The sequence below is a fragment of the Nematostella vectensis genome, chromosome 2, assembly GCF_932526225.1.
Source record: "Nematostella vectensis chromosome 2, jaNemVect1.1, whole genome shotgun sequence".
In the NCBI taxonomy this organism is placed as follows: Eukaryota; Metazoa; Cnidaria; class Anthozoa; order Actiniaria; family Edwardsiidae; genus Nematostella; species Nematostella vectensis.
The window spans coordinates 5,443,328-5,464,691 of record NC_064035.1 but is presented as its reverse complement, the minus strand read 5'-3'; the positions used below and the strand labels follow the sequence as shown (position 1 = coordinate 5,464,691).

The window sequence follows — 21,364 nt, the reverse complement described above, 5'->3', positions numbered from 1 at the left end:
CGATATGGTTCTAGGAATAATCAAAAGCTATATTAAAAAAAAAAACGTTTAAATCTATTATTAACCAGACTTTTTTACCAAACATAGAAAGCTGACATTGATTTTTGATGAGATCTTAGTGGTCATGTGACTTACCTGCCTGGTAGCGAGGCCCTGCCTGGTAAAGGTGGCGTCAAATCACTACACATGACATCTTGCCCAGCCTATAAAGGTACCATCGGCAAGAGGTAAATATCATTCCAAACAAACTCTGAACAGAGTTTCTTCTTGGGCGTGTCAAGCCCAAGTGAGTTGATTTCAAAATTGGCCAATAAAATGAGTGATACGTTTACCTTAGCGCTATAGTAAAGCACAAGTTTAGTGGAAAGTTCAGGTAGACTGCACTGTGATGAGCCAGACACATCCGTTGGCTGGAATATCCCAAGATCATTAGGACCTAGAACCGAATACAAACATTCAACGGTAATTAAAACCGCAAACAAGCATTAAATGGTTATTAGAACCTACACCGCGTACAAAGAGGGCAACAAGTGCGATCTTAGTTCCTTATAACGCTTGAGTAAAAGGGGAAAAGAGAATGAGGTCGAACAATTCAACCCCCTCCCCCCGACGGTAAGGTCACTAATGCAATTGAAACCATTTCACTCATAGATGAAGAACTCACCCGCATTATAAAGAGCAGAGATGACGAACTCACCCGCATTATAAAGAGCAGAGATGACGAACTCACCCGCATTATAAAGAGCAGAGATGAAAGACTCGGCCAGACCTTCGCTAAATACCGATACTGATCCAAGCTGGCCCTGCAGTGAGCGCGGTGCGCCCCACACAATATCCTGGGTCCAGGCCCCTATTGACGAGCAATGGTCACCACCGCCTTGCACATCCAGACTCCCTGTCCGCGTGAACGGGAACCTCAAACCAGGCTTGGATGACACAGGGTGGGGTGAGGGCGGGTGTGAGTCCGCCACAGGGTGACCAGATCCTATCAGGCAATTGCACAGCTCCTAGAAAAGAACAATCAACTCAGCCTATTTTCTCCTCTCTTTTTTTGTTTGGTTTCACGGATCTGCTGTTTTAGGGTTTTTCTTAATTAAACGGTTCTGACTGGGGGTGGTCCTGCTTACCTCAGAGAATGACGAAATCTTCAAGGGTGATACGATCTTAGAGACCCCGTCCAGATAGACAGCAACAGAGCTTTGTCCAAACGGCCGTCGTGAAGAAGTATATGATATACCTAATGCGTGCTGAAAAAAGGCAAAAGTTTAATTTTAAATAAGTAATGCCACGGCTTTTTAAAAAGATTACTAACGTTTATTTGGAGACTTGAAGTAAATAAAAAAAGAGAGATTTCATGGAATAACTACAATAACAAGCCAGGAAGAGTATGGAATACTGCTGAATACCATGACTTACCCACTGTCGATCCGTCAAATTGCAGTCTGGGACCATGACCGAGTGATATTCTCTCTTGTTGCTGCTAGCAACCACGAGAGTCCCATCATGTGTGAGAAACGCCTCCACGCCGGTGCCTGAAGCTGAGAAAAAGCTACAAGGAAAACAGGTGGAATGTTACATGGAGAGTGTGAGCCTTCCGTTGGCGCCATTCTTAAGTCATCTATATATTCCTAAATATCGACATGGATATATATCTAAGTTGAGAAAAACATTCAGTACCTTTTAATTTTACCCCATTTTCGTGGCCCAGGGATTTATCAGGGTCTCCCATTAGAATAAAAAATGGATCTGTATAAAAGTCCTCCCTTTTCAGCCAAGTTTGCCCATGGAAATGATAATACCTGTACAATAGCCGGCGATCTACGGAGAGTGGTGGAGCATTAGGCTTCCTCTGTCGAGCGCTGTCAGGCTCAAGACATACCCAGGCATGGAAGGTGAACCCAGAACCCGGCCACTTGGTGATACTTGGCACACGGATGCGCTATAGAGGGGCATTGTGGGTGAAATCACTAGGTGACCTTTTTGATAAGACGTAGGGTCAATATGTAATTCGAAGCTCAAGGCAAAGGCAAAGGAGAGGCCAGAAATTAGTCTCCCTCACAGCTGTTTGGACTCATCTACTAGCTCAAGCACTGCCCAGGCTGACAAGTCCATACTTGCTGCAAGGGGGACTAGGAATTAACTTGCATTGGGAATGTGCAAGATATCTTACATGCGTCGTATCGTGGGTAAGTTTATCAAAGTGGTAAGACTGATGTACATGCTCTAAAACCTTTGCTAAAGGAAACAAGCAAAACAGAAAGCCCTGCGCAGGAGGGTACTACAATCCTAACTTACAGCTGATGTTTCGTGCAGGTCAAAGTAGTACTTTGCTCGGTTTTTCCCTCCACCACAAGACATTTTGACCAGTGCCTTCAGAAGTCTTCGGGTAAATTTGACCTGTATCAAACAAAAGGTCAACCTTTTGATATTAGTGCTTAACATATCTACACTGAAATACATATATACATCAAGTCTTTGAGCAAATTTGACCCGTATTTAACAAAAGACAACAAAACATTATGTACTGTACACATACACCACTGATTCAAGATAAACCCCATACCTGGGTGTCATCGTCAAAAGGTCGGAACAAGCTGATCAGCTGCTTCAGCTCTGACGCACTGACTGAATGATAACCAAGGTCCTCTAATATGCCAATGAGTGACTCTAAACAGAAGGCAATATGTTAAGCAAACTCATGACTAGGGCGGATCCAGGAGCTTCAAAAGGAATGGGGGGGGGGGGGTGGAAGCAAGGGTTTCATGAAAGGGGGGCCGGATTCAGTGTTCTTCCATGGATCTCCTTACATTTCTTGATATTTCTAAGCCAAATATCTGAAAATAGGGGGCCCGGGGCCAGCTCTTCAATCATACTATACATATACCCACCCACTTGTCACTCAAACCAGCCCACTTGTCACTCATACCTGCCCACTTCTCACTCATACCTGCCCACTCGTCACTCATACCTGCCCACTTGTCACTCATACCTGCCCACTTCTCACTCAAACCTGCCCACTTCTCACTCATACCTGCCCACTTGTCACTCAAACCAGCCCACTTGTCACTCAAACCTGCCCACTTGTCACTCATACTTGCCCACTTCTCACTCATACCTGCCCACTTGTCACTCATACCTGCCCACTTGTCACTCATACCTGCCCACTTGTCACTCAAACCTGCCCACTCGCCACTCATACCTGCCCACTTGTCAATCATACCTGCCCACTTGTCACTCATACCTGCCCACTTGTCACTTATAGTCCGGTGCCATTTGTCAAGGAGCTGTAAGATCTTGGTAAACACACCGCTTACACTACACAACATGGCATTGTGGGTGGATGTTTGACACAACCGACGGATGTGCTCACTTGCAAAGCTGCAATATGATTTTCACATGTGACTTCTTTAAATAACAGCTGAAAATCAAACGTTTGTAAGGCCACTTACCATTGTACACTGACATCAACAGTTTCCAACCATTGCAGTAATAAGAGAATGACATCAACATTGGTGATGACGAGGTCACCCCCTAGATAGTCTCCCTCCACAGCCTATGGAACAGGCCAAATATTTGTAAATTAATACTTCTAGTAAGCTTTAACACCCCTTCTTTCAGCGGGAATGCTGAATTACAAGGGTGCAAAAACAACATGGTCAAGTTGGCTCAGGTAGCCACTTTCTGACTCGTGTCTGACTATGGGACACAGCTTGAGTCAAATTGTTACAGTATGTAAATTTTGAAGGAGAAAAGAAACAAGTGTAACAACTGCCAACTTCATCATCTTGGCTTACCAGAAATTATAGTTGTGAGGCAGGCCCGTACCCAGGATTATTCTTAGGGGGTGCGAAATCCAAAAAAGTGGACCTAATTTTTCAGGGGAGGGGGTTCTCTGAAAAAAATCTAACCACCACCAAAAGAACAAAAATAATTTTTTATGCCTTTTCAGTATCTCCACTTGACGTTTATTGTTGGATTTGGCTACATACCAGGGTGATCTAGCTTATGATTTATAGTTTTGTCTACAAATAGCACGTCTATTGAGAACCAAAAGTGGACTTTCAGCCGTTGTGGGGGGGGTGAGTTCGCACCCCCATGGGTACAGGCCTGTAAGGTAAATAATTGACGTCTCCATAATTTGAGAAATAATAACTAAGGCCCTATTTTGTCTATTAAAAAAATAGTTTGATCCCAGGCTGACTAAAAGGAAAAAAAATTGTTGCACAAAAGACATACGGTAGACATACTTTAGCTTGAAAAGGGGTGTCATGGAATAAATGTGGTGTACAACTTGAAGTGCAAGATAAAAAGGTTATTTGTGAAAGTACCTTAAGCTTGGGTGATTAAAAAAATAAGAATCCACTTACCCAGTCCAGTAAGGTGATTACACAGGCATTGGTTGGTCGCCTCAACTTTTTCAGGTAATTACATATCTTGTCATACCCAACCGAGGCCTTGAAGACTTCCTAAAAGGAAGCATGTTAATTGTTCAATTTCATCAATATTCATAAAAGGTAACCTATGTGGTCATTGAGGTGTGCATACAAATTCATAATAACAGTAAGTGAAATGGCTAGCTGGAGGGACAGAAGGCAAAAGAAGGAGTCTTTTTCTGTTATACCATTTCACTTAAAAAACTTCGTTAGAACTTGTGACAAGACTTGTTAAAGCTGTCATCACTGTATAAACTATTAGTCAAGGGTAGATCCAAAGGGGACATTATCTGTCATACTGTAGCTGTATAACTATCAGTCAGGGGTGGATCACAGGGGGGGCAATACCAGACATTGAGCTGTATGAACTATCAGTCAGGGGTGCATCCAAGGAGTTGGGGGGGGGCAATACCATACATTGCTGTATGAACTGTCCGTCAGGGGTGCATCCAAGGGGGTGGGGGGCAATACCTGTCATACTGTAGCTGTATGACTATCAGTCAGGGGTGCATCCAAGGGGGTGGGGGGCAATACCTGTCATACTGTAGCTGTATGACTATCAGTCAGGGGTGCATCCAAGGGGGTGGGGGGCAATACCTGTCATACTGTAGCTGTATGACTATCAGTCAGGGGTGCATCCAAGGGGGTGGGGGGCAATACCTGTCATACTGTAGCTGTATGACTATCAGTCAGGGGTGCATCCAAGGGGGTGGGGGGCAATACCTGTCATACTGTAGCTGTATGACTATCAGTCAGGGGTGCATCCAAGGGGGTGGGGGGCAATACCTGTCATACTGTAGCTGTATGACTATCAGTCAGGGGTGCATCCAAGGGGGTGGGGGGCAATACCTGTCATACTGTAGCTGTATGACTATCAGTCAGGGGTGCATCCAAGGGGGTGGGGGCAAGACCTGTCATACTGTAGCTGTATGACTATCAGTCAGGGGTGCATCCAAGGGGGTGGGGGGCAATACCTGTCATACTGTAGCTGTATGACTATCAGTCAGGGGTGCATCCAAGGGGGTGGGGGCAATACCTGTCATACTGTAGCTGTATGACTATCAGTCAGGGGTGCATCCAAGGGGGTGGGGGGCAATACCTGTCATACTGTAGCTGTATGACTATCAGTCAGGGGTGCATCCAAGGGGGTGGGGGGCAATACCAGACATTGAGCTGTATGACTATCAGTCAGGGGTGCATCCAAGGGGGTGGGGGGCAATACCAGACATTGAGCTGTATGACTATCAGTCAGGGGTGCATCCAAGGGGGTAGGGGGCAATACCAGACATTGAGCTGTATGAACTCAAAGTCAAGGGGGTGGATGCAAGGTGGGCAATACAGTACCTGACATTGTTGTATGAACTATCAGTCAGGGGTGGATCCAAGGGGGTGGGGAGGGGGGGGAATCCAAACATTGAGCTGTATGAACTATCAGTCAAGGGTGGATCCAACGGGGGATGATTGGGAGGTGGCTAATCACTCACCATTCAAAAAAAAAAAGGTTACATTTTCTTTCTCTATTATCCACTTATTTTTATGTTCCTTATCTAAGTCCACCCTGTTCTATAGAGGCTGGATCTACCAATGTAATCTCTACTATTTTGATACCTACAGTTGTGATTGGCAGGTGTGCCAAGGGGTATGTGGACATCCCTTACTGAAGGATTATCAAATGTGATATATTTTCTATATGATACCTATGAAATCACGCCCCCACTTACAAAATCCTGGGCACATGCCTGATTGGTCACAGTGTATTCAATCAGATGGAAAGCTCTCCATTAAAATTTGCTACAAATTCTGACAATGAGTAAAATGGTAGCACAGAGAACACCTTAGGTACTTGAGGATGTACCTTGGCTGCATGTGATCCACTTGTGATGGATGATAAGGCATAAATGCAACTCTTGCATAAACGATTCTGGTCTTCTTCTTCTTCAGGCTGAAAAAATCAGAACCTTCTTGGTATATTTATAACAATTTGCTTGGCACCAGCCCAAAGACTAGACACTAGATTGGCCACTGCTTGTTTGATGTTTGTGACATAAAATAACATAGTCCTTCCCTGCTAGCAGAGGCCTCTTTTCCTCGCGAACGCAAGCACAGCGAAATACAGAGAAAAGAGGCCTCTGCTAGCAGGGAAACATAGTCCAAGGCAATATAGTAAAAAATATATGAAGTTATATACTTACCAGTGAAGCAAGAACCGCTGTCATGCTCTCAAAGCATCCAACGCCTACAAATATTGCCTGGTTCCAATAAAAAATTGCTAATTAGAACATGGCAAAAATACCAACTGAAATGCAGCAGGGATGTGAGGGATGTTTGTAATAACTTACAAAAATAGAAAACTGCCAGGACTATTACCTGTAGAATTGGCTCATCAGCCAACAATTGTGGAATCACACCTGTTTAACAAGAGTTTTGTTAAGAGCATGTGCTTTCATGTGCATCAGAGTGTTAATGGGCCAGGCGTGAGATTAATGAGGCTTTATCTATTTATTGTAATGTAAAACAAATAGACAGCCTACTTTTTGGGGGGTAAATAATTACCCATAATTACCCTGTATCCACCCCTGTATGTACTATTATCATGCTTCTAGTATGCAACATCAAGATCTAGTTATTTAACACCCTGGTGAAACCTGTCCTCCTGTATGGGAGTGAGACATGGTAGACCAAGGTTAAGGACTATGAGAAGTTTTATTCTTCCAGTAGGGCTTGCGCACAGTGTTGCGCAAGCCTGGCTCAACGAGGAATTTCTCGAAATTTCGTTTTAAATTTACTGCTATTTCTTAAGTATTGCGTTATACGTATCCGGAATTTGGGATACATACTATTTTTCTAACCTAATAGAAAACCTCGATATTTTGTTGTCGAAGTATGGACATTATGTAGTTATCATAAAGTGCTGCGTAACATTTGAATGCTGCAAATGTGTTTTGCCTTTTTTGCCTAGTTTTGCCCTATCGCGCATTTTTTCGCACTTGTTTTAGATTTCGCTAATGTTCGTAACAGCTGGTTGATATAGTGTCTAGGGATAAAAAATACACTTAAATAGATAAAAAAATACTTCATACTGCATAAAAAGCACAATGAAAAATGCAGAGAGTGTGCGATGGCAAAATAAGGCAAAAAGGGCAAAAAAGGCGCAATGGGCAAAAAGGGCGCAATGAAGGCAAAAAGGGCAAAATAAGGCCAAAAAAGCTGTGACGTAATTCGACGTTTTGTGTTTTCTATTGTTGAAAAAATTCTAACGCTGCTTATTGCTCCCATCTGTTCTCATTTCTTATCCTCTATCTATAAAATGGACAGTGTCTTAAAGAGAATTTCAAGTGCATTCCATTTATGACATTGATCAAACTACAAAAGAAAAAGTTCCTTTTTAATCAGCAAAAAGATGGAGCAATTTTCATAACAAAATGGGCTTTAAAACAGCCTGTTTTTATGGCACTGTTTTTATTTATAATTTTTTTTAATGTTTCTAAATTTTTATTATCTCTAACTTTGGATTCGAGATGCACATTAGACAAACGCTATGCAAATAAAATAAAAATCATAAATCATAAACCTAGCGTTAGAATTCTTGTTATGCTCTGATGCGCAACATCATGTGCAAGGCCAGTACCAGTGTCTAAAGAGAAGTTTGGACATTTTCTGGCCAAAATTAACTTTAGAACGTTAAGATAACTGACATGGTACAGCCTTGCAGCTTGAAGTCATCTCCAGGGAAGGGTGGGTGTATCCCCAGTGCCCCACACTTTGCTATGGCGCAGCATACGTACCTAGCAGAGAAGAAACCCTTGTAATAGAGTGATGAGAAGTGCTGTTGATTTAACATAAAGGTTGGTGTTTATCTGGATCTTTTTATTCAAGTTTGTTACTTTTTGAATGGTAATGGCAAGATGATAAAACAACCTAAGATCATTCATACCATGTGCCAAGACACGCCAGAAACTTCATTATCAGACTTGGGGTGTCTAGCTGACACTGTAAAATAAAGAATTGGAAAACATGTACAAATCCATATAAGATAAGTATCAGCGGTGGAGGAACTGACATAAAAGTGAGGTATAGGGCTGAGGCTGAGTCAAGAAAAATCTCTAGTATTACTGTATGAGGAGATTGCTTTCTTCTTCAAGACAAGATGAAATCCAAGACATCTCTAGAGTCATGAGAATTTATTTCTTCTTTTATAACACTTAAAATGGTAAATATCTTCCAGGAGACAGTATCATTAGCTCTTTTTTACCGTGAAAGTTAGATAATATGCTTATTCTACCTTACCTCCTCCTATCTCACTATACAACAGTGATTTAATCCTGAGTATTAAAATACATACCTCTTGTGGTTTTGATGCTTGCTGTACAAGTTGAACAACTTTGATGAAACATTTAACAGCTAAATCAAATAGTTCAGAGTTGTTGGTTTGTTGGTCGTCGCATTGGCTTGACTGAGGTAAAATGTCATCTTTATCCAATGTTTTAAACACACACTCAATAACATCTGAACTTAGAGCACTTGTATGAGCCCCCTGTAAAATAAATAATATTTATATTTAAAAAAATGCAAAGTAAAATGATTATAACAAAGACAATTGAACAATAATGAAGGCAGGGGCATCAATGGCCCACATCTTGGTTCATAAATTATGTGCAAAGCCTAACTTATTAAAGCTGCTTCAAAATGTTTGTGATTTTTTTTTTTTAATAAAGGAATTATTGATTTGTGATGGTGCAGTGCTGGGTGGTGACCACTGTACTTCACAATTTGCTTGGGCATCTAAAAAATGATGGTTCATACAAAATCAACACATAATACTGATGCAGATATATGCCAAGCCCCTTAACCCCAATATGGTCAAGGGTGGGATTTTCACACCCTTTATAGCCTACTTGTAGGCTTTGATAACTTTTCAGGCATGAAAACCCCGAAAGCACGAAGTTGCATACCACGGCTGCCATCTTGGATAACGCGCTCCGAAGGGGGGGGGATGGGATGCGTTGGGAAGGGGGAGGGGGAGGGGGAGAGGGGAAAAAGAACGCCTACAGGACGTTTCACCTTTTTCATTCATGATTTCAAACTACGTTCGTATATGAATGAAGCGATCTGATTGGCTTATAACCAAAAAGCTCTAAACATTCTTTGTTCAAAAGGCAAATCTGTTATTTTAAGGCGAGCATGAGGCAGCTTTGAAAGCCCTGTTAGAAGACAAAGATGTGATTGCTGTGTTCCCGAAAGGTTTCTGTAAAAGCATGATTTTTACCGTTTCTGAGATTGTCTCTTGAGAAAAACATCGCACAAACTCTTCCGTTTTAAAGGGGCAGCGTCATGGTACTGCACATGTCTCGAGTCAGTGTTTATTGTAGGCTCAGCTTTTTATTTAGCTACAAACAGTTGAACTTTTTTAAAGCTGTCAATACCTTGTTAACATAATATGCAATATTTTATTAAAAACTATGTTTATTGACAGTTTGTGGTCATTTTCTTTGAATTTAATCCTCCCACATGTACCAAAAGCTCATAAGTCAGTATGAGAATTTCACTGAAATTCATTGTGTCAGGGCCAGAGAGCTATTGCAAAACTCTTACCATGACACTGCCCCTTTAAGTAATATGCGAGCATAATCAGCTTCTTCAGCAGACTAGTGGTATTCTTGAAGATTTAGGAACCACCGGTGTTTATCTACTGTTCGGCTACGGTTCGTTATTTCTATTCTTGTTTGTGTGCGACTTTTAATTTGAAACAAAACGAGTTCTTCTAATAATCCTTCTGCAAGACTTGCAGACCCGCTCCGTTAAATTTGTTGCATGAAGCACAGAAAACCAAATTCCTCACCAACTCCTGGCCAGGGATTTCTTGTTGTAATATACTTGTGTTCTTGCAGACTCTGTATAAGTTTTCCCACGATGGCCTACCAAAGGTCTGTATTTAATTGAAAATTTAAACGGGCAAAGCCTACAACAGTCGTTTGCAAGTAATTCATCAGTCTTAGGTGCTATTTTTACGTTTTAGGGGACATTAGCTACATCTTGCTTTATTTACCTTTGTGCAGCGCTAAGATTTTAGCTTTTGTTTGTTTTGAATTCGAGAATCAAATCTGATTAATAATCGACAACGATTATGTGACATGTTAGCTGTCAACTTTCCGTCACATGTTATATTAGGGGCGTCGAACCAAAAAGGCGTGACATCCTGTAGGCAATTTTTTCCCCCCTCCCTGCGCATTTTTTCTCCCCCTCCCCCTGCGGAGCACGTTATCCAAGATGGCGGCCGTGGTATGCGAAATTCGTGTTTTCTGGGGTTTCGTGCCGGAAAACTATCAAAGCCTACAAGTAGGCTACACCCTTTATAGGAAAAATGAAAAGAGGGGGACCTTTTTCACACATTGTTGGATAAAGGAAAAGAAGGGGACCTGTCCCACACATCGTTGGGTATATAAAAAGAGGGGGGCCTGCCCCACCCTTTATAAAATAAGTGAAAAGAGGGGCACCTCTCCCATCCTTTATAGGATAGGAAAAGAGGGGGGCCTGTACCCTGAAGGCAAGAGGAAATTTATTGGAGAGGGGGGACTATGGGAATAGCTGAGCCTTCTAAGGGGGGGCTCTTGTTTTTTCTATGAGAAAGGGGGTACTGAAAACCATTTTTAAACTGCAAAAAGGGTGGGGGGCTCTGAAATTTTAAGGTGTTTTAAGTCAAAATCTTCCCTTATACCTCAGGGTATTCAATGCACACTGAACACTCCCTAAATGCAAAGAATCTGATATCTTCTCTGATACCCAGATTTAGGATGCATAAAATAGTCAGTGTCTTGAAAAGGTTGAGTAGAAATGTCACATTCCCACCGGTATCACTTAGATATTTACTTTAAAATTCCAACTCATTTTGTTCTGTAATAGTAAAAAAAGGGTTGGTTGTCTATCAAATATACTCAACTCCACCCTAGATAGCACATATAGCCTTTGTGTGCATATTTTCAATTGAATCACTTATCTATGCAAATTATCTTCTTTCATGGAATTGATATTGCATATTTTAGACAAGCTTTTCAAGAAAGGATAAAAAATCGCCTATTTACTTCCCTGATCGCTTTTGAAAAGGCAATTCGAAACGAATTGCTTTAAAATTATTCTCTAATCATTCGACCATGGATATCGAATGTCTTAGCTTCTTGGGCGATTTTCCTGAGTTTATTCATCTCTAACGCTATCTGTGAGCGCGACCAGATTCTCCGCATGATAAGCTTGGTTTGTAGCCTCATTCAAATAATCTACACACAGTATCACACATGTAGACTTCCCTTCCAGAGAAACATAGCAAGTAGAGAGAAGATCGCTTACCGAATCCGAGAGAAGTTGCCATAAGCCACAGACGTCAGCTACCCTAAATAACAACGGTACATTAAGCCCCAGCAATACAACACAAACCGTGAATTTGTGGAGCTAAAATAAATACGATATTCAATTGACAGATCATTATTGGAACGCAGGAAAATAGTAAAAAAAAACATAAATCATTTGTGTAGCGGAATATATCCGCTAATTTATCTCGTAAATCAGATGTGTGATAATGGCTTGTCCTAGCGGTGTTAAGGATTTCTCGTTCTCTAATACCTTTTCTGGGATTTCTCCCGTTCTTCAGGTGTTTCTTCGCCGTCGGCGGCGGCCATGTTTTTTGCCGTGTTTTGCTCCTGAAAGTAGCGCCGCTGAGCGAGTTGACGATTGATGTGCACCACAGGGAGACCATCATCAAAAACAACATATGAAATGGGTGCCTCGTTTTAGTTTGGCAGCATGGCGGCATTTTCTCCCTGGTTTTGGTTGCATGCATTTCTACTGCTTTTTAGTATCGTATGCGATTTAGTTTCTTGAACCAGGAGCTCATACGTTGGGGCAGAGGCTCACAAGTAATCAGCTTCCCCTGATAGGGGACTTGCGCTAAGAGATCACTAGACTGTTTGGGCGGCAAACTAGCGCGCGCTCAGCCTTTTAGCGGCAAAATAACAGCAACAAAAGGGAACTTATTTTAAGCGCTTACGGAAAAAAAACAGATCTCTTTTTTTTCAGAAAAAAAAATCTTTTTTTATTTGCACACAAAATTAAGTGTTACATAGGTTGTTTTTTTTTTTTTTCATTAGAGATATAATATTACTCTTCTTTTTCTTCTTTTTCTTTTTATATTCATATATATAGATATATATTGAGAGGGAGAGGAGAGAAAAAAAAACCTAGAGTTGCATACCAAGTGGGGAAAATGCTTCGGTGCGGGCACCCTAGAATAGCTTGAGAGCTAAACGGGCTAGGGTGCACTTAAATGTTAGGGAAAAATCCTAGTTTGGAGATCTAGAGGCTGTGTGCACAAGCAAGAACGTACGAGAAAAACACAGATATAGAGACACGACAAGGATACAACAAGGATACGACAAGAATACAAGCTGGTACAAGCAGAGCGGAAACACTAAAAGACAAAAGGAAGGAAGGAATGTATGGCCAAGAATAAGGTGATAGTATGGGTTACAGGTGAAGATGTGAGTGGGTTAATTGGTGGCGACCATGTCGTCTGATGGCGTGTTTGTCAATAATCCTTTCTACCGAAGCGTAGAAAGAGTCAAAGTAGTCGTTTACGTCTTTACAGTGCGAAAAACAATGCTCCCAGTTTATGGCCTGCATATCATGTACTACCGCGGACTCGTCATTATGAGAGTAATCCCGGCGGAATAATTTGAATCTACGAGGGAGTTCAGTAAATTTGTTAATTATCAAAAAATTCGGTAGATGATCCGTCAAATCATAAACAATATTCCCGCTAATGGTGTTATGTTGAAAAGAGTTAAAGAAAATGTGATCAATAAGCGTTGCAGAGTGATTAGTGATGCGGGTAGGTTGGAGAATTGTGTTGTTGAAATGAGTAGGATGCCATATTGCATTTATAAAATCATCCGTGGCCTTATCTGAGCTACAATTCAATGCGTTAATATTCATATATCCATTAGTATGCAAATCTTATTTTCCTTATTTATCTCATCGATGGTTTCGTTAAGCGTGTTATTTGTAAAGTTTTCTATTTTTGAATTGGGGTGTCGGTAAGCAACACCTCATAAAGTGTTTTGATTTTTTTTGTTTTCGATTTATATCTAAATTATCTCATGGAGGAAAGAGGAGGAAAGGTCTGAGCGAATGTTGTAGGAGAGGTTATTTTGTATATAGAAACCTACTCCGCCTGCCTCCGTATTACTTGGTTCAAAAATAAAATCATAGCCTTCTAGCTCCATATTTAATGTACTGTAAACACAGTCCTTATTGTACTTGATTTCGGAGAGCCCAATGACATTAAACGGGTGCTTCAGCTCGGCTAACAATGAGTGAAAGTTATCAAAATTAGCAGATAGGCTTTTGATGTTACAATGCATAACCGAAAATGTATTGTGGCAAATTGATTGATTAATTTCGGTACTACTATGAAAATCATGGGCTGAATGGTATTTAAAGTTTACTCCACAGGGTAAACTGTCTGAGGAGTCTTCGTTGGAAGGAGTAGGGAAATTATTAGTTTTGTTGCCTAATTTTGACAAGATCTCAAATCTCGGTAGTTCTTTTAAATAGTCAATTGATAAGCTCTTACAGCAGAGACAGCTAGAATTCGAATTGTATGATAAATCAAGAAGTTCAGGCTTAGTTAACATATTGAATGGAAAAGTTTCTGAGCGGCACGATTCACATAACCAAAATTCATTTGTTTTCGATATATATCTAAATTCTTTGACCGATGAGCATGTGCATTTTAGGTGAAACCAACATATGCACTGGTCACATTCAATAGCTCTATCGCCCTTCTTGAGTGACTGTCGACAGGTTCGACAGGAATCTTCATTTAAATTAGACATCAATACGTACTAGACTTACGTGCCTGTTTTAACAGGCAAACTTAAAAGTTTGCTGACTCTACCTCTTGTGAATCGTGGTCTTCTCGTTGCTTGAGGTGGAGTAAATCCTGTGATTTACTGATCAGCACAGCTTAGCTGTCGTTATTTTTCCTCAGGAACACTTTTCCATTTTGCGTCCAAATGTACTTGAACTTCAGATCATTCCTGGCGCTTAACGCCGCCTTGAACTCCCTGTTGCCTGGACTCGAACTTTCCGAAATGTAGATCTTGTTATCGGACCGCGTGAGACCAATGTCCCGTACGGATTTATCTCGGAGATGTTTCCGACCGGCATAAAATCGGTCTCGAACATCTCTGCGTGCAAATTTGACAATAATTGATGTCAGTCGGCGTGTTAACATGTACTCCTGGCTTAGCTGGGCGCTGGTTGGGATTCGGTCTCGGAGCCGGTAGCCTGTGGCTTATGCTTATGTCTTCTTCTAAGATTTCGATTCCATTAGCTCTCCTACCTCTTTTACTACGTCGTTCGTGTTCTCCGTAGAACACGTCGAGGGACTTCTTCGTAGTATTCAAATCTCCCGCCATTTTGTTGAGTTCCACTTTAATTAGCTTGTTCTCCGTTTCGAGACTTGTGTTCCTTGACTCAAGAAACTTCACTTTTTTGGTTAGTATATCACATTGGTCGTGCAGAAAAGCAAGCGAGTTCACAGCCTCCGCCAGTTGTGAGGATAGATCTTTGAGGCTTGATTTCATGGGCCGTAGCTTCTCGTCGAACTTTCTATCGAGGAGGTCCTCGATCGCCTTGAGGATGTGATTGATAATTTAGAGCGGATGGCCTGTTTAAGATCTCGGATTTTAATAGATTCTTTTGTCTTTTAACGGTTGAGGTTTCCGTCGGACCTCCGGAAGTAAACTGGTGACAATGCGGCTTTAACTGTTCAACTTTCTCGACATTTTTTAAACCAAGGAGGCCAAATCCTGTTTTGTTATTTTTTCTCACTGACAATACTGTGTATTCCTCCTCTCGAAAGGTTGTCGAGAAATGGGGGGAGAGACGCTTATCATTCTTATAGAATTAAGGATTTAGGCTTCAAAATATAAGGATTTCACAGAAAAGAAACGGAGATTTATAAAATCCTTGCGCACGTCTAGATCGCCCTCCTTGAACTTGATGTCACTTGCTAGCAGAGGCCTCTTTTCTCTCGGGCTAAAAGGCTAAAGGAGAGTCCTTTTCCTCGCGAACGCCAGCCAAAACTGAGAACGTAATGAATAAAAACTATCTGTTACACTGTTATAAACTAGAATTTCCTTGCCATTGGAATACTACGATGAAAATCCTTGGGTGCGTCAGATTTTATAACAAAGCTCCCAGCTTTGTTTATTACAAAGTGCGTCGTTACAGCGTGTGGGACTCTACACGTCAAATCGTATGATTTATTATTTTTGGACGCTATATTTAGGTTTGAGACCCCCACACCCAATACCTGTGCCAAAAAAAATAAGAACTCTGAAATCTGAAATGCTCCTAAGAAATTCGAGGAGAGTAGCTTACAAGAGTATCTCAGTATTTTTTTAAAACCTAAGAATACAAAACATCTTAGATTGCGTGCATTTCCATGTACCTTGTTTTTGTTGTCCTTGGCACAAAAATGTCATATGCACGTGCGTGACTAGACAAATAAGAACAAAAGCTAAAGGCAGCAATGTAGACCTAGGTCGTAGTGTGCTGCACATGATGACGGCATCACTACATTACTATAGCAACATACCTATTCCCAGGAGAGGCAAAGCGTGTAAAAGACCCCGATATTTTTCAGGGTAAATCTCAGCGAGCTGTGCGTGGCGTAACCGAATAAGACAGGGCTGGGATCCTGGTTATTGCCTCCCCATTAATGCGCGGGTACCTCAGGTTCCTTTGTGTTGTACAGTTCGCTAGATAGCGGTGCTGGGGCCGAAAACTCCAGCTTAGCCGTAAAGCTTTAGCTGCCATACGGTGTTTCAGCGCATGTCTGGAAGTATGGTCTATTTTTTCTCATTTAACCTAATCTGGACGAGGTTCGATTCTCTGCCATGTCCTCGAATTTTTTTTTTCACTATTTACCAGTTACAATTCCACATTCCTTGCTCACCCTTTGCTCCCCTTTTCGACCCTTTGCTCTGCCCCGTTCTCAGTTTTTCAGTCAAGTCCATATTGATATTTCTTGCTCACCCACGCTCCCCATTACTGATCTATTTTCGGATATTTTAATTAGTATTTTTTCAATACAGATATAACGTATAATATGACATTCAATATTGATAATAAGATAAAGAAACTCCCGAGAGCAATGAAGCATTCTAAAGGAATAAAGTGAAGTACCTAGCACAGGCTCACCGTTTGTAACCCAGGTACCCCCCCCTCCCCAAATAATAGACAAAAATGCTTGCTTACCCTTGCTGCTGTGAGAGGCCGGCGTAAGGGTTGCGATAACCGCAAACCCGCACAGAAAAGCGAACAAAAACCGCATAACCATAACTAAAATTTAGTCTAAAGATGCTTTCATTGTTTTTTTTTTTCTACAAGCAAAAAAGTCAATGAAAACAATCGATAAGACTTGTTTTTTTTTCTTCTCAATCTGCTACTTAGGAAAATTTGTAACCAATTTCTTGCAAAATTTAGCGTACAAACAACAAAAAGAATACCAAATTCCTCAACCCAACATAAACCACTGACACTGTTTTGTGTTTGGCATAAGAGAAGTTTATTATAAAATCACTACAAACTGATAAATGAAAAACTAAAATAATAATAATAAACCTCTCTGCCACCCTTCACACAAAGCCCAGGGTGGGAGGGCGGGAAAAAATATGAGCTTGATATATATAAACGTTGAAAAGAACAAAGAATTATAGAGTGAAGCTGTGAACGTGTGCTAGCAATCAAGACTAGAGATAACTGAAATACAATATGCTGGCTTAAGCTAGGTGCCCAAAAGGGGGTAAATTCCTCAACCCAACATAAACCACTGACACTGTTTTGTGTTTGGCATAAGAGAAGTTTATTATAAAATCACTACAAACTGATAAATGAAAAACTAAAATAATAATAATAAACCTCTCTGCCACCAAACCACCGGCCAAACAACAAAACAGTGCAGCAGGCCTAACTACTGGCCTGAATGGAAGCACGTAGCTGGGAAGCAAGTGCCAATTTGGATTGATTACTAAATTCTAAATACAATTTGTAAGAGTCACTAGCCCAATCACCCTACAACTGTATCAATTCCCCTGGTACTCCGTGGTTAAACGCCCAAGAGGCACAGCCGCGTCGAAATGAGTGACCCCGATATGAGTCAGCATGAGCAACCCCCACTGAGCAAAGCGCCAGACGAAATTCGGTAACAAAACGGGACTTCGTCAAAGCAAACGGGCCTGAATGACCAAGCAATAAAAACAGCGGTTTGCGTGCAGAAGCGGGTACCAGGCGAATCATGTTGTTATAGGCAGCGACCGGACATAATAACGAGCCTGGAATACGTAACAGAGGAATGTGTAATCGACGCTGACCGAACTAAATAGTTTTTTGTATGCTTAAACGTGACGATAAGCCCGTGTTCGTTACACAAAACATCACCCCGTGTGAGATCGCGGGTAGGATTAAATGCCTTAATAGAACGCGGTACGATATTAGCTATACGCGCCATAAGAAAAAATGCAAAGAGAAATGCGCAATACAATGTAGAAGAGTTAGCATCATGTTGAAAATCTACTGTTCGCGCAACTAGCAATAAAAGGCTAGGAGTTACCGGTGGAGCCCTCTGAGGTACATGTGGTATCCTACGGGAAACTCCCCGCAGGGCTAGGGATAAACTAAAATCCTTAGTAAATGCATAGTCATAACCGGCAAAAAGATGTAATAACTTGACCCCACTTAAATAATTACGAATCGAAGGTGGTGCAATCGAACGACTTAAAAACTGTACATAAAGACAGACCGTATCTATGTCTGCTGGTCATGGAGTCAAGTCAAAATATAATCAAAATAGAAAAAAAAAAGGCCTTAAATTGAGTCTGGAAATTACTATATGTCCCTGTGCTATAAGCAGCTTGTAATGTCTGTCGTAGATCCTTTTTGCAGAGAGGCCAAAGCCGAGGAATCTGCAAGAAAGAGCGAGCGAATAAGTTGCGACTGGAAGGCGAATTACCAAGGAGTCGTGAATGTGAAATAGTCCGATGAGATTGTAACACCCCTACGATTGGCGCAACGAGCGCTCTCCAGGAATCGTTCCTTAACAGTGGAGGCAACGGAGCCCCATCTTGAAAGCAAATCTGAATCACAATTCAACACAGACGGTAGGTGAACCGCTCTGATCTCAAAATCATAACTCGCTGACAAATAACAAATCTCGCGAAGACAGGAATTCAGGAAGGGATGGCGAGTTCTACCAGAATTCAATACGATCGCTTCCACAATGTCATCTATAGTGGGATAACAAGTCACGAACGGATCTCCCAGAAAACTATCACACGGAATACCATCATTTACTGAACCGCCCTTAGGCCAGCTCAAGTCCACAATTACCCTACGTTCTTCAGAATCTCGCTTGGGAACCGTGTTCAACGGTGAAGTAACAAATCCACCCCCGGAGGGAGGATCCGTAAACGGCCCAGCGACACGACCAAGCGAGACTTCACGTTGTAAATGCTCTGAAACTTGAGTCGCAAAATTGAGCGCACCCCGGTGAGTGCGAGCATCAAAAATAGGAACAGTATCGCCAGTGAAACCCACCGGCCAACCAAACTCCAGGAAATCACAAATCATTTGGTCGTCATAATCATACAACAAAGTCCTCCAAGTATTGATCTTTAGGGAACTTGAAACGGGCAGGCGAGAAACCACAAAGTTCGGGCGACCAGAACGAAAAACTAACTCATGTGCGTACAAATAAAAATCATTCGCCTGCTGAGAGTCCCGAGGAAAGGCCGTGGAAAAACCACGACAGTCTAGAACACCAGCCTCCACCGGCTGAGGAAAACACACATCATGAATATAATCAGCGCCCAAAATGCTCTGAAACTTGAGTCGCAAAATTGAGCGCACCCCGGTGAGTGCGAGCATCAAAAATAGGAACAGTATCGCCAGTGAAACCCACCGGCCAACCAAACTCCAGGAAATCACAAATCATTTGGTCGTCATAATCATACAACAAAGTCCTCCAAGTATTGATCTTTAGGGAACTTGGAACGGGCAGGCGAGAAACCACAAGGTTCGGGCGACCAGAACGAAAAACTAACTCATGTGCGTACAAATAAAAATCATTCGCCTGCTGAGAGTCACGAGGAAAGGCCGTGGAAAAACCACGACAGTCTAGAACACCAGCCTCCACCGGCTGAGGAAAACACACATCATGAATATAATCAGCGCCCGTGGAAAGCCACGGCAGTCAGGAACTGCAGCCTTTTGCGGCTGGGAGCAAGCATCAGCATTCAAAGCACAAAACGACATATCCGGAAATGAAGCAACAGTAACGGAAGGAACGCCCCCAATGTCTTGACCAAGGGCGAAAACTATCACACGGAATACCATCATTTACTGAACCGCCCTTAGGCCAGCTCAAGTCCACAATTACCCTACGTTCTTCAGAATCTCGCTTGGGAACCGTGTTCAACGGTGAAGTAACAAATCCACCCCCGAAGGGAGGATCCGTAAACGGCCCAGCGACACGACCGAAACTTGAGTCGCAAAATTGAGCGCACCCCGGTGAGTGCGAGCATCAAAAATAGGAACAGTATCGCCAGTGAAACCCACCGGCCAACCAAACTCCAGGAAATCACAAATCATTTGGTCGTCATAATCATACAACAAAGTCCCCCAAGTATGGATCTTTAGGGAACTTGGAACGGGCAGGCGAGAAACCACAAAGTTCGGGCGACCAGAACGAAAAACTAACTCATGTGCGTACAAATAAAAATCATTCGCCTGCTGAGAGTCCCGAGGAAAGGCCGTGGAAAAACCACGACAGTCTAGAACACCAGCCTCCACCGGCTGAGGAAAACACACATCATGAAGAATATAATCAGCGCCCGTGGAAAAGCCACGACAGTCAGGAACTGCAGCCTTTAGCGGCTGGGAGCAAGCATCAGCATTCAAAGCACAAAACGACATATCCGGAAATGAAGCAACAGTAACGGAAGGAACGCCCCCAATGTCTTGACCAAGGGCGAAGTTTATCAGTTTTTTGATTCCCCTGAAAGCGGACAATCAGATGAATCCTCTCTATGCGATTCCTGTTTTCTCGATTGTACCCAACAAGCCGCACAAATATGTTTTACCCATTTACGTTCGCCTCGGACGTAACCATAATGATCCTTGGTATGAATGCACTTCTCGCGTTGATAATCTCTACAAAACAATGTCGGCCCTGAACTGTAAGACTGCTTTTTCGGCGGTGAAAGTAGCTGACCATGGAGGGTTCTGCTTTCGAGGTGGGAAAAGGAATCACCCCACTTCAATAAGCCACGTTCGATTTCAAGCAAAACCATTGTGTGAAAGAAGAGAATAATAAAATCGATGATTCCCCAAAAGACATCTGTGATAATAGAGCGTCTCCAGATAGACCTCCTTTCAAGCACGTTGCTTCCTTGGATGTACACCATTTTGTTTTACTTACGTGATGGTAAAAATATGAGCTTGATATATAAACGTTGAAAAGAACAAAGAATTATAGAGTGAAGCTGTGAACGTGTGCTAGCAATCAAGACTAGAGATAACTGAAATACAATATGCTGGCTTGAGCAATTAATCCCTTTAAGCTAGGTGCCCAAAGGGGGGTAAATTCGACTACCAAGAAAACAAAGGGAGCGTAAGTAAAGCTGTTCAATCTTGGATGAATTTCTCTTGTTAAAGTTGATAGAAATGAAATCCAAGAATAGGATAGATCGATTTCCTAATTATTACAAAGCAGCTGATCTATCTTCATAGACAGCAAACACGACAAAAGTATCAAAAGAGTACTTTACCACACAAAACCCTTATAAAACATTTGAACAGTAAGTCAAATCAAGGCT

General features: G+C 41.9%; 1 protein-coding gene across 1 annotated transcript in view; it reads right to left on the bottom strand.

Annotated features, from left to right (window-relative positions):
- LOC5505222 (neurobeachin-like protein 1) overlaps window positions 1-15,149 on the bottom strand; it is a 33,374-nt gene extending 18,225 nt beyond the window's left edge. Inside the window, exons 1-19 of the mRNA XM_032373621.2 lie at window positions 12,048-15,149; window positions 11,775-11,817; window positions 8,776-8,967; window positions 8,368-8,423; window positions 8,219-8,259; window positions 6,801-6,841; window positions 6,626-6,682; window positions 6,289-6,375; window positions 4,368-4,466; window positions 3,450-3,553; window positions 3,242-3,378; window positions 2,564-2,667; window positions 2,296-2,397; window positions 1,800-1,939; window positions 1,417-1,549; window positions 1,128-1,247; window positions 731-1,007; window positions 333-436; window positions 136-203 (exon numbers count right to left, since the gene is read on the bottom strand). Of these exons, the coding sequence (XP_032229512.2) occupies window positions 136-203; window positions 333-436; window positions 731-1,007; window positions 1,128-1,247; window positions 1,417-1,549; window positions 1,800-1,939; window positions 2,296-2,397; window positions 2,564-2,667; window positions 3,242-3,378; window positions 3,450-3,553; window positions 4,368-4,466; window positions 6,289-6,375; window positions 6,626-6,682; window positions 6,801-6,841; window positions 8,219-8,259; window positions 8,368-8,423; window positions 8,776-8,967; window positions 11,775-11,817; window positions 12,048-12,103 (1,961 nt within the window). The 5' untranslated portion in view covers window positions 12,104-15,149. The remainder of the gene's footprint in view (window positions 1-135; window positions 204-332; window positions 437-730; window positions 1,008-1,127; window positions 1,248-1,416; window positions 1,550-1,799; window positions 1,940-2,295; window positions 2,398-2,563; window positions 2,668-3,241; window positions 3,379-3,449; window positions 3,554-4,367; window positions 4,467-6,288; window positions 6,376-6,625; window positions 6,683-6,800; window positions 6,842-8,218; window positions 8,260-8,367; window positions 8,424-8,775; window positions 8,968-11,774; window positions 11,818-12,047) is intronic.
- Between the last annotated feature and the right edge of the window lie 6,215 nt (window positions 15,150-21,364).